Source organism: Chaetura pelagica, unplaced genomic scaffold (assembly GCF_000747805.2).
Source record: "Chaetura pelagica isolate M959 unplaced genomic scaffold, ChaPel_1.0 scaffold69, whole genome shotgun sequence".
NCBI classification, from domain to species: Eukaryota; Metazoa; Chordata; class Aves; order Apodiformes; family Apodidae; genus Chaetura; species Chaetura pelagica.
The window spans coordinates 2,431,121-2,443,792 of NW_009970724.1; the positions used below are offsets into that span (position 1 = coordinate 2,431,121).

Here is a 12,672-nt window from a genome sequence, read left to right on the forward strand (position 1 = left end):
ACAGAAGACAACGCCCAATCTTCTTCCAGTGAATGTTCCATGCAAGGAAGGGCACTTCCTCTTTTCCTCTTTACTCTTTCAAGTGAACCATTTTATCTCTATCATATTTAGACTTTTAGTGGATTGGTACTTGCCTAGGGTTCAGCTGGACTCTTGTCTCCCTTCCAGACAGGCTTCAAGGGACAGAAAGTTGTCTGCTTTGCCTAGCTTGGTCATTGCACACTAGGCATGGAACAACACCTGGAAGGCAGCACCTCGAATTGTAACACTGCTGGCCTTTTTTGGGATGCAAAGTGAAGGAGATATAGTCTCACTTTAGAAGGCTCATTCTGTCACCTCTCCTGACATACTTTGTGTGCCCTTCTTTGTACAGGAAATCCTGTCATCTTGGACTATGCATTCCTCAGTTGACTACCTTCCCCTGCTACAGCTTTTGCTAACACCACCCTGCATGCAATTCATGCATTTTTCATCAGTATGTTCAAGATTTCTATTCTCTCTCAAAGGACTTAGTCCTCACTGGGACCACTGTAGCATTGTCTAAATCAAAGAGATATAGAAAAATAAATTCCAGTATTGCCTTGCTTGTAAACAAAGCACCACTTTGGAGCTGTAGTACCAGAAAACAAGATTTGCAGTTTTGAAGGTCTCCAACAGGTTAATGTTTCCATTGCCTTTCCAGTGGTCTCAAAGTAGCTAAAAGGTCTTAATGCCAGTTCTGTTACATGTAGTGCTTTGTGCAGCTAGCTTTATTTAAAACATTCAGCATGCTGTGCTGACAGGCACTCTTATTGCAGTGGAATTCCTCCCAGTCCCTCCTTGGAACAGCAACACAACAGTGAACATTCATATACTACAGCTGATAAAGTTATAGCTCCGATTGCCATTTAGACTTCTCCACTCAACTCATACACCAGGAACTTGGAAGGGCTTCATCCAGGCTGGACCCTTGTGATAAAAGGATTGAAGGAACAGAGCATAGGATTAACACAATGGATGAATACACTGCAGTGTTTTCCCATGGCATCATCCAACCTACCTCATCATCAAGGCCCTAGACGATCTTGAAAAGACAGGTCTTATTATACCTCACACCCGCTGGTTTTCTGCACAATAAAGGACTTAAAAGAGTTATTCTGGACCTCTGGGCAGAAAGAACCTGAGTAGGTGAGAGTGCCAGAAAGAGTCACTATTTTATTATCCAACTGAAATATCTACAAGATTAAACAGCCATTAGAAAACTCTATGGGGATGGTGTTGTTTTACTACTAGACAATTAATACTTTTAAAAGATTCTCTGGGCTTCTAAGACAGCAAGTGGAATGCATGCATTTTCGATGATCTTTACACCAAACATATTTTAGTCACTAACAGCTCAACTAACAGATTAACAATGAACAGTCACAATCATTACTTCCTTGCACACAAAATAAGAGCCAATTATTCCTTTTGCTCATTATCTGGGCACTGCTTTTTACTAAGCATCACAAATGTAGAGCCTTCCTAACACCAAACTGCATAAAATCAGTATGAGATGAACAAGAGATCTGTAAGTACAACCAGATGTGGGACTTGCAAATAAGCATGACATGCAGAAACCAGGTGTCAGAATGATCAGTTTTACAGGTCTTTAATGCACAACCTGCTTTGTTTTGTACAGTCAACATCTCAGAACAGGGCCAAAAGGTAACAATTATGTGACTTTCCTTTTTTTTTTTTTTTTCAGGAGAGGAAGCTAAAAGACTTGGGAAATGTTCTCTTCTGCAGGTACAGTGAGTGACACAATAAGCATACTATTCCCTACATGGACATCCTCTCTTCTGAGCAGCTGTTGTTGCTGTAGATTTATTAGCATGCATTGATATTGCAGTTTCACAGTTTTCTGGCTTTCATTTTAAAATGGTGATTTCTCAAAGAATTATTTAATTTGGGCTATGTTTTTTAAAATTTATTTTTATTAAGAGGAAGAGTACAAAGCACAGAACATACACCCAAGATGACTGTACAGAAAGTTTCTTGCATGCAGAGACTTCTGCTTTTGTAGCTGTAAGCACTGTGTTCCCTATGCTCATGGTTATCACATTCTTTCCCTCCATGCTTCATTTTCCATTTAAGAACTTACTCTCCAATTCTATTAAGTGGATATATTCTCCCACTTCTGCAGAAGAAGTCATAGAAGATCACTGTGGTGCTATGTCTTCTTAAGTGCCTGTGTAAGTCATGGCATACCAGCAAATGACAACAGGTCACTAAGCTCTGAGCCAAGAGTCTCTCTGTTATGAGCGCATATAGCAGATAATTTTACCAAAGTAGTTTCAGGAATCAGAAAAGGCTTTTCAGGACATCTTGCTCTTGCCCTTCCCTTCTTCCTTGGAACAAGAGCAGATAACCTGTATGGCATTATCAAACAGTGTTTCCCATTAATTTCCAATAGTTCAAACAATGAGCCACCAACTCTTTCAGAAGGCTATCCTGCAACCTAACAGACTTCAAAGACTCTGCGAATATATACCAGCAACTAACTTTATTAGTCAGCAGGAGATACCAGCAGGACTGACATACAAGCTACAGAGAGCACATCTGTCAATAACAGGTTGCTACAGACACCCTCAGAACAAGGCATCTTGAAAGAGATCCAGCAATAAAAAGGTCTTTTGAAACATCTGATTATAAGAATGTATTATTTTAGCTTATGATGGTCATCAGTGGATGTTAAATCTGAATAGAAATGTGATTTTTTATTTTGACACGGTTTCCAGTTACATTATCTAAAGGAACTAACTTCTTGCTTCCCCATTTCAGATCCACTAAATACATTTCCATTAAAGTGCCTTTTACAATAAGAATCTTTAAGTTATAATTGTGGGTTTTCATGTCTGTTTTTTTGTTGTGTTTTTTTTTCCTCCCCTACTCTGAAAGACTTCTAGATTCAGGCTTACACAATTCATTAATAACAGTATTTTCTTCCAGCTGCCAGTCCTCCAAACTCAATTTATTATATGAGAATCACCAGGTCCAGCCTTAGCCCAGCTATTACCAGATAAAAGTTTTTAAAGCCAAATCAGGGCTCACTGACACCTAATCAACTCCACTTTCTTATTCACAATTTTTTTATAGTGCAACCAGTGCAACAATGGTCTTTATCAACATGTTCCTCAAACATCAGTTTTGAAATGACTACATACATTAACTACCTCTGCCAAAAAAGCAGGTATTAAATTGACAGCATTGTAGAGATGCTGTAAATAAAGAGAACAGTCAAAAAAATCAAGCAAGAAGAGCCAAATTACCTTAAGTGACAGGGATAATAGGAACAAACAGAAGAAATACTAAGATTTTTTTGCTATAAGCCTAGCACTTACTGCTTGGAAATAAGAGAAGACAAGGCAAATGTGGATGCATTAGAGAAACAGAGAAGCTATGCCAGCAAGTGACCAACTGAACAGAAAAAGAAACCAAGATCCTAGCATAGATCTGACAGTGTATTTCCAAATTCTATGGATCCATTAGTGCCTAGAAAAGAAGGTGCAAAGCTCCTTGTGTGGACATCTTTAGTTTGCTGTGTTTAAAAAAGGTACTTGAAATCAAACAGGAACTGGTGCAGAATAGGATCACTTAAGACCAGAAGAATCAAAAAGAAGATAGGCAGATTGTCTAAGAAACAACGTGGGAATTTTACTGCAAAGGGAGGCAACTTTCTGACATATATGAGAACATTGGCTACCACGCATCTCAACCTACACACCCATATTTTCCCAACAAATGTATTTACTCGAAGATTTGTAATCTGTTACATTACACCTATGTTATTCTTGCTCTTTCTTCCTTTATAGCATCAAGTCCAAAAATCTTACGGGACGCATTTCCTCCTTGGCAACCTTCACTTTGTTGCTCCATTCTCCTGCCCTTTTTAGCCTACTAGTCTTTTTAGCATAGGCCTGAGCCAAGGTTTCCACCCTGTTTTACTGCCCACCAACACCAACAAAATCCCAGCCCTGTCTGAGCTTTCAGACATGGTTGTGGCCACAGGGGTCAGGGCACATGACAACACCAGCCTTTCTGCAGTGACACAAAAGGCAGCACTGGTGGTTGCTGCCTCCCAGCTGGGACCGATGATCTGTTCCAACAGAGAGTCAAAACAGATTAGTTTAAACCACAGACAATTTAATCCAACCTGTCTGATTTCAAACTGAAACACAGACACAGAAACAGTCATCTGGCCATCCCTGGACTCAGCTGGGAGATGGCAACCCACAAGGATTCGTCCCCAGCAAGACAGGAACCTGCCTGCATGTGCCCATCTCTGCCAGAGAGTTAAACTAATCTGTTTGTGCCTCATTTGTTTATTGGAATAGGCTGAATATTTTTACACCAAAGCAGCAACAGAACAGCCTGACACACTTTCCATGACGATCTCCCAGGAAGCTGTAAGATAGCAGCGTGAAATGCAACCTGTCTGTAGACCCTACGCTCAGGAGAAGAGACAAAATAATGCCCAGGGCTCAATTATCAATTTTCGTAATGGACGTTACCAGTAGGTTGCCACAAGGCTTGGAATGAGCCTCCATGTTTTGCAATATCTTCATGAAGAATCTGAGGAATGGAGAAAGTAGAAAGGAGACAGCTGTTACTGGGAACAAAAATTCTTAATGGAACATGATTTCCAGAACTAAAGTCAGTGCTTGTAAACTGCTTAATAAACTTGGAGCAAATAAACTGTGAGACAAGGAGCTTTGAGATGTCTTTTTTCCAGGATATAATTGCACACTTAGTACTACAACTGCACACATACAACTTCAAGCTACCCAGTAGTTGGCAATATGAACCCTGTGTTAAGAGCTTTTCTAGAACATACTTAATTCTGGTATGTTTGACACTTATCTGAGAAGTCCTTTCTGCATCACAGGTGCTGCTTTTGAGTCTTGCAATATCAATGATGCCATTAGCTTGCTGATAAAAATGTGACAACATCCTATCCTGAAACAGCTGTAATCACATAGGACCTCATTTGAGAGGCAATATTAAGAAAAAGCCACTTGCTATAAAAAGAAAAATGTTCTCAAGATTATGAGGTCAGTACCTTTTCAGGCACAAGGTTTTATGGGAGTGCACAGCTCCAAAGGATTCAGCTTGGCATTAACTATGTGGTATTTCATATAAAATTTTTCAAAGGTTTTATTTTTTGCTTCATAAACTTGTGGAATGAACCTGGATGTTAACCTTAGTGCATGGCAGTGTTCTGATGGAACTTGCTATCACAGATACGTTATATGGTTATGTGCCATTAGTTAATCATTTAAACAGAGATAAGAAATGGAAATTATGGCATTTGGGTCTGATACATTCTAAAGATCTGCTGACTCTCCTGTTTGGGGAAGAGAGCAACAACACTAAAAAACTTTTTATCAGCTGAGAAAATTACTACTTTGTCTCTCATTCACAGCCAAGAAAGTGTTTCTTATTAGGTATTAACAAATAAACCGTAAGACTAACATTTTTATTTAATCCGATCTTTGAAAGTAAATAAATAGAACCAGGAGTTTCACACCTGGACTGAGATGATGGGTGCTCTATAGGCATCAAAAAGTAAATAGCTGAAACAGTTCTTCAGATACTGTGGCTTAGGTATTGACAGCATAGGACATGATAATTTAAGACAGTCTCTGTAAACTTTCTTGGAACTAATTGAAACAGATTGCCAAACCTGCTCAAATTTCTATGTGCTATGGGACAAAAAGACCATTTCTTTCCCCTTGGACTTTTAGGATTCTTCCAGCCGCTATTCAAGTACCTGAAAAATTACTAGAGTTCTTAATAGGATGAGAAGACTCCTAAATTGACTTACCAGACCAATACCAGGTGGTCTGCTGTCGAGCAGCACAATACACTCTTGCCATTTATACCTTAATAGCCTAAGTCCACATGAGCTGGGATTTACATTCTACTAGGTGACAACCTAACCTTCTCAATGAGCCCACCACTAGTAATTGGCTTAATGTTTCCCTTTTTACCAAGCATGGCACATGTCATGATCTAATGCAAAGCTCAGGCTTTTTCATTTCTGTGTGCATCACTGTATTGCAGGACATTTCCCTAAGCAGTGAAGCACATGGAGGCTCACTGTGCTGCAGCTCTAGGAAAAACAGTAGTTACAGGGGTCCATTAACTGCCTGCCTCATGCAGAAAGAGAGCATCACTTGGATTCATTGTGCAGAGAGCAAAGAACAGGAGTAGAATCTCTGCCATCACAGCAGTTTCTCTTCCTAAGCAGAGACCAAATGAAGTTGGAACAGTTAATGAAAATGAAACATGTAGAGGAAAGACCCATCCTCTCCTGACCAACTCTTTCCATTTATACCTTAATAGCCTAAGTCCACATGAGCTGGGATTTACATTCTACTAGGTGACAACCTAACCTTCTCAATGAGCCCACCACTAGTAATTGGCTTAATGTTTCCCTTTTTACCAAGCATGGCACATGTCATGATCTAATGCAAAGCTCAGGCTTTTTCATTTCTGTGTGCATCACTGTATTGCAGGACATTTCCCTAAGCAGTGAAGCACATGGAGGCTCACTGTGCTGCAGCTCTAGGAAAAACAGTAGTTACAGGGGTCCATTAACTGCCTGCCTCATGCAGAAAGAGAGCATCACTTGGATTCATTGTGCAGAGAGCAAAGAACAGGAGTAGAATCTCTGCCATCACAGCAGTTTCTCTTCCTAAGCAGAGACCAAATGAAGTTGGAACAGTTAATGAAAATGAAACATGTAGAGGAAAGACCCATCCTCTCCTGACCAGAGACATGAAGAGAATACTACCAATAACAGGAGGGTATGGGGAGCCTTAATTCATTGACACAATCAGAATGAGCACATCCAAATGGATTCAATTTCCCTTCTGTAATTGTTTCAATTTTGTAACACATTGCTAGAAACTCTTCTTGGCAAAAAGATGCAAAAGCAATGAAGACAAACATGAGCCAAAGTACAATGATCCAACTGATCCTTTTGTAACTAACCAAACATATATAAGGATTAAACATAGCTAAGTTCTGTTTACTATTCCAATGACAAAATCAGTTTTAGAAGAGTGTTTGCAAAAAGAGCATATTGTTTCAGGCCTTCTGAGATCTAGCTCTCCACAAAAATAATTTGTAACAGTCAAATGTTTATCATTTACAGCACTTCATATAGGGTAACCCCAGGAACTGGAATGCAGCTGGCAGATGGTGAAAGAAATTAAGCTCATGACATGGTTCAGTAGACAGCAAATTACGATAAAGTGGAGGTGCTTCCCACCCCGGGACAACTGCTGTGCTCAGAAACTTTCTAGGGCTCTGCTGAAATACACCAAAACTTCCCTGACTTCTGACAGGGTGAATCCAGCCAGTGAAACTTAACTTGCAAAGTTACATTGAGACTGAAATCCAGTGTGTAAACCCATTCCCGTATCTTTCAGCTGTCCTTTTTACCAGGAGCTGCTCTCTCCTGTGTGGAGCCTGGCAGCACTCTCCAGGCAGGTAACTTACCTGCCACTTGATTAGAAGTCTGGGGTAGGGGCATAGGGGATTTGCATAGATCTGTGCTGGAAATGGAAATTGGAGATAGTATTTTCATTTCCATTTAACCTACTTAAAAACAAAGGGAAATGAAACTCTGAATATATTCAGTGTCACTTGGATATGATTATGCTCTGGGTTACAGGGGAGTGAAAAGAGACTGCCTGCAGAGCAGCCAAGGACGTGTTACAATTAAACAGCTTTCCAATTCTGGAAATCAAAACCTACAACCAAATGCCCAAGTTGGAAAGTCCTGAGAGAAGGGACTGACAGTAAACTTTGTAGCTAAGCCTCACTCCTTTTCCAAAGAGTAGATATACTCCTCCCTGTACCTTCAAGACTTTTACCCTATCTTCCTGTTGGGTGGGGACTTTGGGACACCACAGACTGAAGGTAAACTTCAATGTACAGAGTCAAACACTGTTATTGCCACCTTTCCTAATGCAGCCTCAGTGCTTAACACACAATAAGCCTTCAGGAAGGACACCATGTAGACACTCCTGCAATCAGCCTGCTGCCACGTTCTTCCATGCTGGCATCCTTCCTACTCACATTTAATGTAATCTCTCTATTTTAAAAGCTCTGTAATTCTCAACATTACCACTGAATAATATATTTATTCATTTGTTAGTGCCACTAACTGTCCCCAAGGCTTTTCTTGGGAATGTGTGTCAGCTTATTGATTCCAGCTCTCCCCTCCTTGCACTGCTTCCCTCCTCTGCCAGGCAGGCAGGAACATACTGCTGTGCTGCTTCAGGTCATAATTGGAAAAAAGATAGAAATGTTCAATATGACTCATACATAATTCAGCTTATCAGCTACCCAAGAGAAATGAAAAGAGAAAGTATATGCATTTCTATTTCTCCTACTACCAACAGGAGAAATAATTTCTAGTTACACTAGGTATACCTAGTTTGGTCACAACAGGATTTACAGTTACAAGGGAAAAATGAGAGACATGGGAACCAAGAACGAAAGGGTAGTAGGGAAAACTCAACTGTTAAAAGATGTTCACTTATGTGAGAATTCCTGATTCCTCCAGGAGATTGGACTCTTGCTTATCTCTTAATATTCAGAATGGAATAAGTTGGCAATTAGAAAGGATTATCTGCCTCTGATCTGTAAAACATCATAGAAATCTAAATAAAATAAATCTCCAGATTAGTTAGCTACCAAGACATCTAATAACAGCTTGCTAAATCCCAACTGTGACTTCTGGATTTAATGTTAAGGCCTATGTTCTAAAGACCAAATTGTGAAGAAGCATTAAAACTTATAAAGGATTTTTAATGTAAAAATCAATATGTACTGTGTATTTAGCAGCATGTAACCATGAAGATGCCTGTGATAGAGCTTTGTCATGCACCAGGGACCAGCGCATTAGTCAAATTCCTGAAAGCAAGCACAGAATGTCTGCATCATTCAAACTGCCACCTGAGAGCAATTACAGAAATTATTGTAACCCAGAAGCAGAGGGAAAAATACAATCCTAGTTGACAGTCTTGAGGTATCAAGGGTTCCACATGAAATGCAATGGCATTACAGGGAGGTGGGGCTGCATTTTGGAAGCCGGTGAGAGTAAACACAACCAAAACCAGGGCACTAAGTTGCAATATCTACTTTGCCAACACATAAGCTGACATAGGAATATTGATAATAAAAAAAAGTCACACTCCCAAAATGCAGAAATGCATGACTGAAAAAAATGCATAGAAAAACTCAGAAAAGACAACACAGTTTTTTCTTAAACACAGATCACAGAAACGTTATTGTTGGAAAAGACCTCTAAGATCACTGAGTTCAACCATCCACCCAGGAGGAAAACAAAACAAAACAGAACAAGAAAACCAAATCCACAAGCACCACCACAACACCACCCAACTTGCCCACAAGGGCATGCCCTGAAGTGCCACATCTACACATTTTTTTAATACTTCCAGGGATGAGGACTTTACCACCTCCCTGGACAGCCCATTCCAGTGCCTAAAATACAGATATGTTATAACAGAACTTAGCATCTTTGTCAGTTAAGAGGCATATGTAGCTCTTCATCTTCTGTAATCAAGCTCACAACTCTGTATGCATGAGCACATATCAACTGTTATACAGAAAATGCTTCCTAATTTTACCCATTACAATAATGCCCAGCAAGGGGTCAATACTCTTCATTTAGAAAGGAAAACACAGCCCTGCCCCAGCCCACAGATAATTTTGGACTTTATTGGATCACGTTAAATTAGTGTTACTTCCAACTCAAGGAAGTTTCCAACCAGAAAAGCAGGCTCTATGCCTGACTCTTGTCACTTTTGCTTCTGTGGCTCTTATAAATTGTGAACATGTGTCTTTTCCTGTCTCTGGCATTCCCTAACACTCCTTATTCATGTGGTGGTCTGAAAGTTTTACCTCATCAGGGTATCAGTGGGAGCACCACATAACTGAGGAATACTGCTGTGCTCCTTTATGCAATGCATGTCTCTGCCAGCCTTTGAACATTTAACACGGAGCAAATAAATTACTAGCATGTGCGTGTGCACGTGCATACATATCTAAGATATATAAAGGCAACTGCAATCAAAGGAAACAGCAATGTGCCGGGAACAGTTGGGTATTCAAGCATCTAGTATCACAAAAATCCAGTTGCAAGAACCATTTAAATGCAGATGTGCATGTAAACTGCTGAAAAAGCTCCACTGAGCTTGCTGAACTCACATACCTGGCTGTAAAGGCAAGTAGTAACAAAAAGGATCTGATTTTTTCCTCCAGTAAGTTTCAAGTCTATAGTACCTTTTACCCTATTCTTAATACTACTACTCCTACTGAAGAGCAAACAGATCCTTTAAGATGCCGCACCTCCAGAAACAAGATACACAGTCACATCAAGCACAGTGATTTCTATGATTCACATCACCACAATTACACATTACAGTTGTTTAATGTATTTTTTGTCACAGGAAAACATGCTTACCTCCATGCTATAAATGGGGATGAGAGAACAAGGGACAATAGGTAGCTCATCACTGGGATAAACAGTCTCCACTGGTTCAGAATCATTTAACACTAAAAGCTTCCAATCTAGCTTCCAATCTTCTTTCATTGCTCAAAAGTTTCTACATCAACCCATGTACTCCAAGTGATTTGCCTAAGCCTTTTCCTGTTTGTCTCAGGAAAACAAGCACAAAATATTAAATCAGGCAAAATGCCCTGGATTTGCAAATCTCAATACATTTACAAAATCCTAGATAAAAACAAATACTACAACACATTCATGTGCTGAAAAAACCCTACACTTTCCTTAAAAGTAAACAATAATTCTGACAATCTAATATAAAACATTATCATCAGCTGATCACAAGCCTTTTTATATCTAATACACTATTCTTCCACAAAACATTTCATTTAGAAGAACAACATAGCAAGCAAAACCTGCTCATATAGCAGACAAGGATCAAAATATTCTTTAACAGGAGAAACAGAATGACAAGTTTTGACTACAGTGAAAAATAAAACCTAACTTCCACACTGAACTCAAAATCTGAAGAGCAACCTGAAAATTAACAGAAGAACTGTGGCAATTTAGTCCAGAAGGTGCAGCAACATAGACTACGTTTCTGACTGCCAGATACAATTTGTAGATACTCTCAAGATGATTACTATAAGAAAGCAAACATGAGAAAAATATACAAATGTCTCTTTAGCTAGCCCTGCAAGTTAGAAATGACACACCTCAACCAGATAATACAACTAAAACACGTTAAGGGAAGTTCAGAATCTGCAAAACTTTCATGATTGTCTCAAACATACTTGGTTCTATCACTAGGAGAACTTTTAGTGAATCACAGAGCAAGGACACAGGTTTTCCAAGCTAGAGTATCCTCATACCATTTAAAAGCACCGCATGAGCATGTAGGCACCAAAGCCAAAGCAACGTCTTCTGCAACCTAAGGCATGAAAAAATTGCCCACTTACCTTCTAACACTGTTAATTTGGCACTCGTGTTTATCTCCCCAACACTGTTGGTTGCTGTGCACTCATAGATAGCTTCATCTCGATGAACACGCAGGGGCTGTATCCGCAGAACTGATCCTGATCCATCATCAAACTCAATAACCTTTAACAATGAAAATAAAGCACTTCTTTACTGCAATTTTCTGCAACAAAAATTGAAAGTTAAAACATTCCAAGGGTTAAAAACCAAAAACCAAAACAAGCCCTGTAAGCAATAAAATACCATGCAATTAGTCAAGCATTCCAAGTCCAGAGATGCTAAAATTTCAGACAAGAACATATTTGTCCTCTGAGGAGGCCAGAACAAATGACGATCCAATGAGGTTCTTTATGAATCAATTAAGGTTGACAAATTATCAACCTGGTAATAAAGACATGGATCTGATGATTTAAAACATCTGAGCCATATTTGCACTAATGGTTTTACTAATCACACTGATAGCAATTCAGTGCCAACTTTCACCTTGATGGAAGAGCAGAATGATATACTCCTGTGGGACTACCGGTAAAATAGTAACAAAACTGGAATAAAACCTTGAGCACCTACAGGGCATGCTAGCTCCAGCAGAAAGTGAAAGCTTTCAATGTCCTTCAACATCAGGAACTTTGCAACTCTGGCATAATCAACAACGATGTAATTACGATTCCTTACCCAGTACAATAAATTAAGTCCTTAATAAATCAATGCCTTTCCATCCATCCTGCTAAGCTGTAACATGCATTACTCTAACTTATACATAGAAGAAAGAGGTACTTGTTAGTTTGCAGCTGGATCAGTGTAAGCTATTCCTGAACAGTATGGATGTCAAGGCACAGCCTCAGGCCATTGCTAATGCCAAACTCATCCTTCTCCTATTACTGAGCACAGCAAAAGTTGGAAATATTAAGCCTACTGCAGATGATGACAGCATGAGGGAAAGGCACAAGACCCCCTTCTGTGACCTGGGAACTGCAGGGGCAGATGAAGAGACTAAGCTATACTTCATTCCAGACACATATACATCAGCCTAGGACCTGCATTACCCCATGCAAAACCTCTACCCCACCTTTCAAGAGCCCTGTTTAGGAGTGCTTCTCACAGCACAAAGACCAAAACAGAGTAAGCAGGAA

At 39.7% G+C, this 12,672-nt stretch overlaps 1 protein-coding gene across 1 annotated transcript in view; it reads right to left on the reverse strand.

Annotated features, from left to right (window-relative positions):
• Nucleotides 1-12,672, reverse strand: part of PTPRF (protein tyrosine phosphatase, receptor type, F) — a 257,488-nt gene that overhangs the window by 188,871 nt on the left and 55,945 nt on the right. The window contains exon 3 of the mRNA XM_010006576.1: nt 11,524-11,665. Coding sequence (XP_010004878.1) covers nt 11,524-11,665 — 142 coding nt within the window. The remainder of the gene's footprint in view (nt 1-11,523; nt 11,666-12,672) is intronic.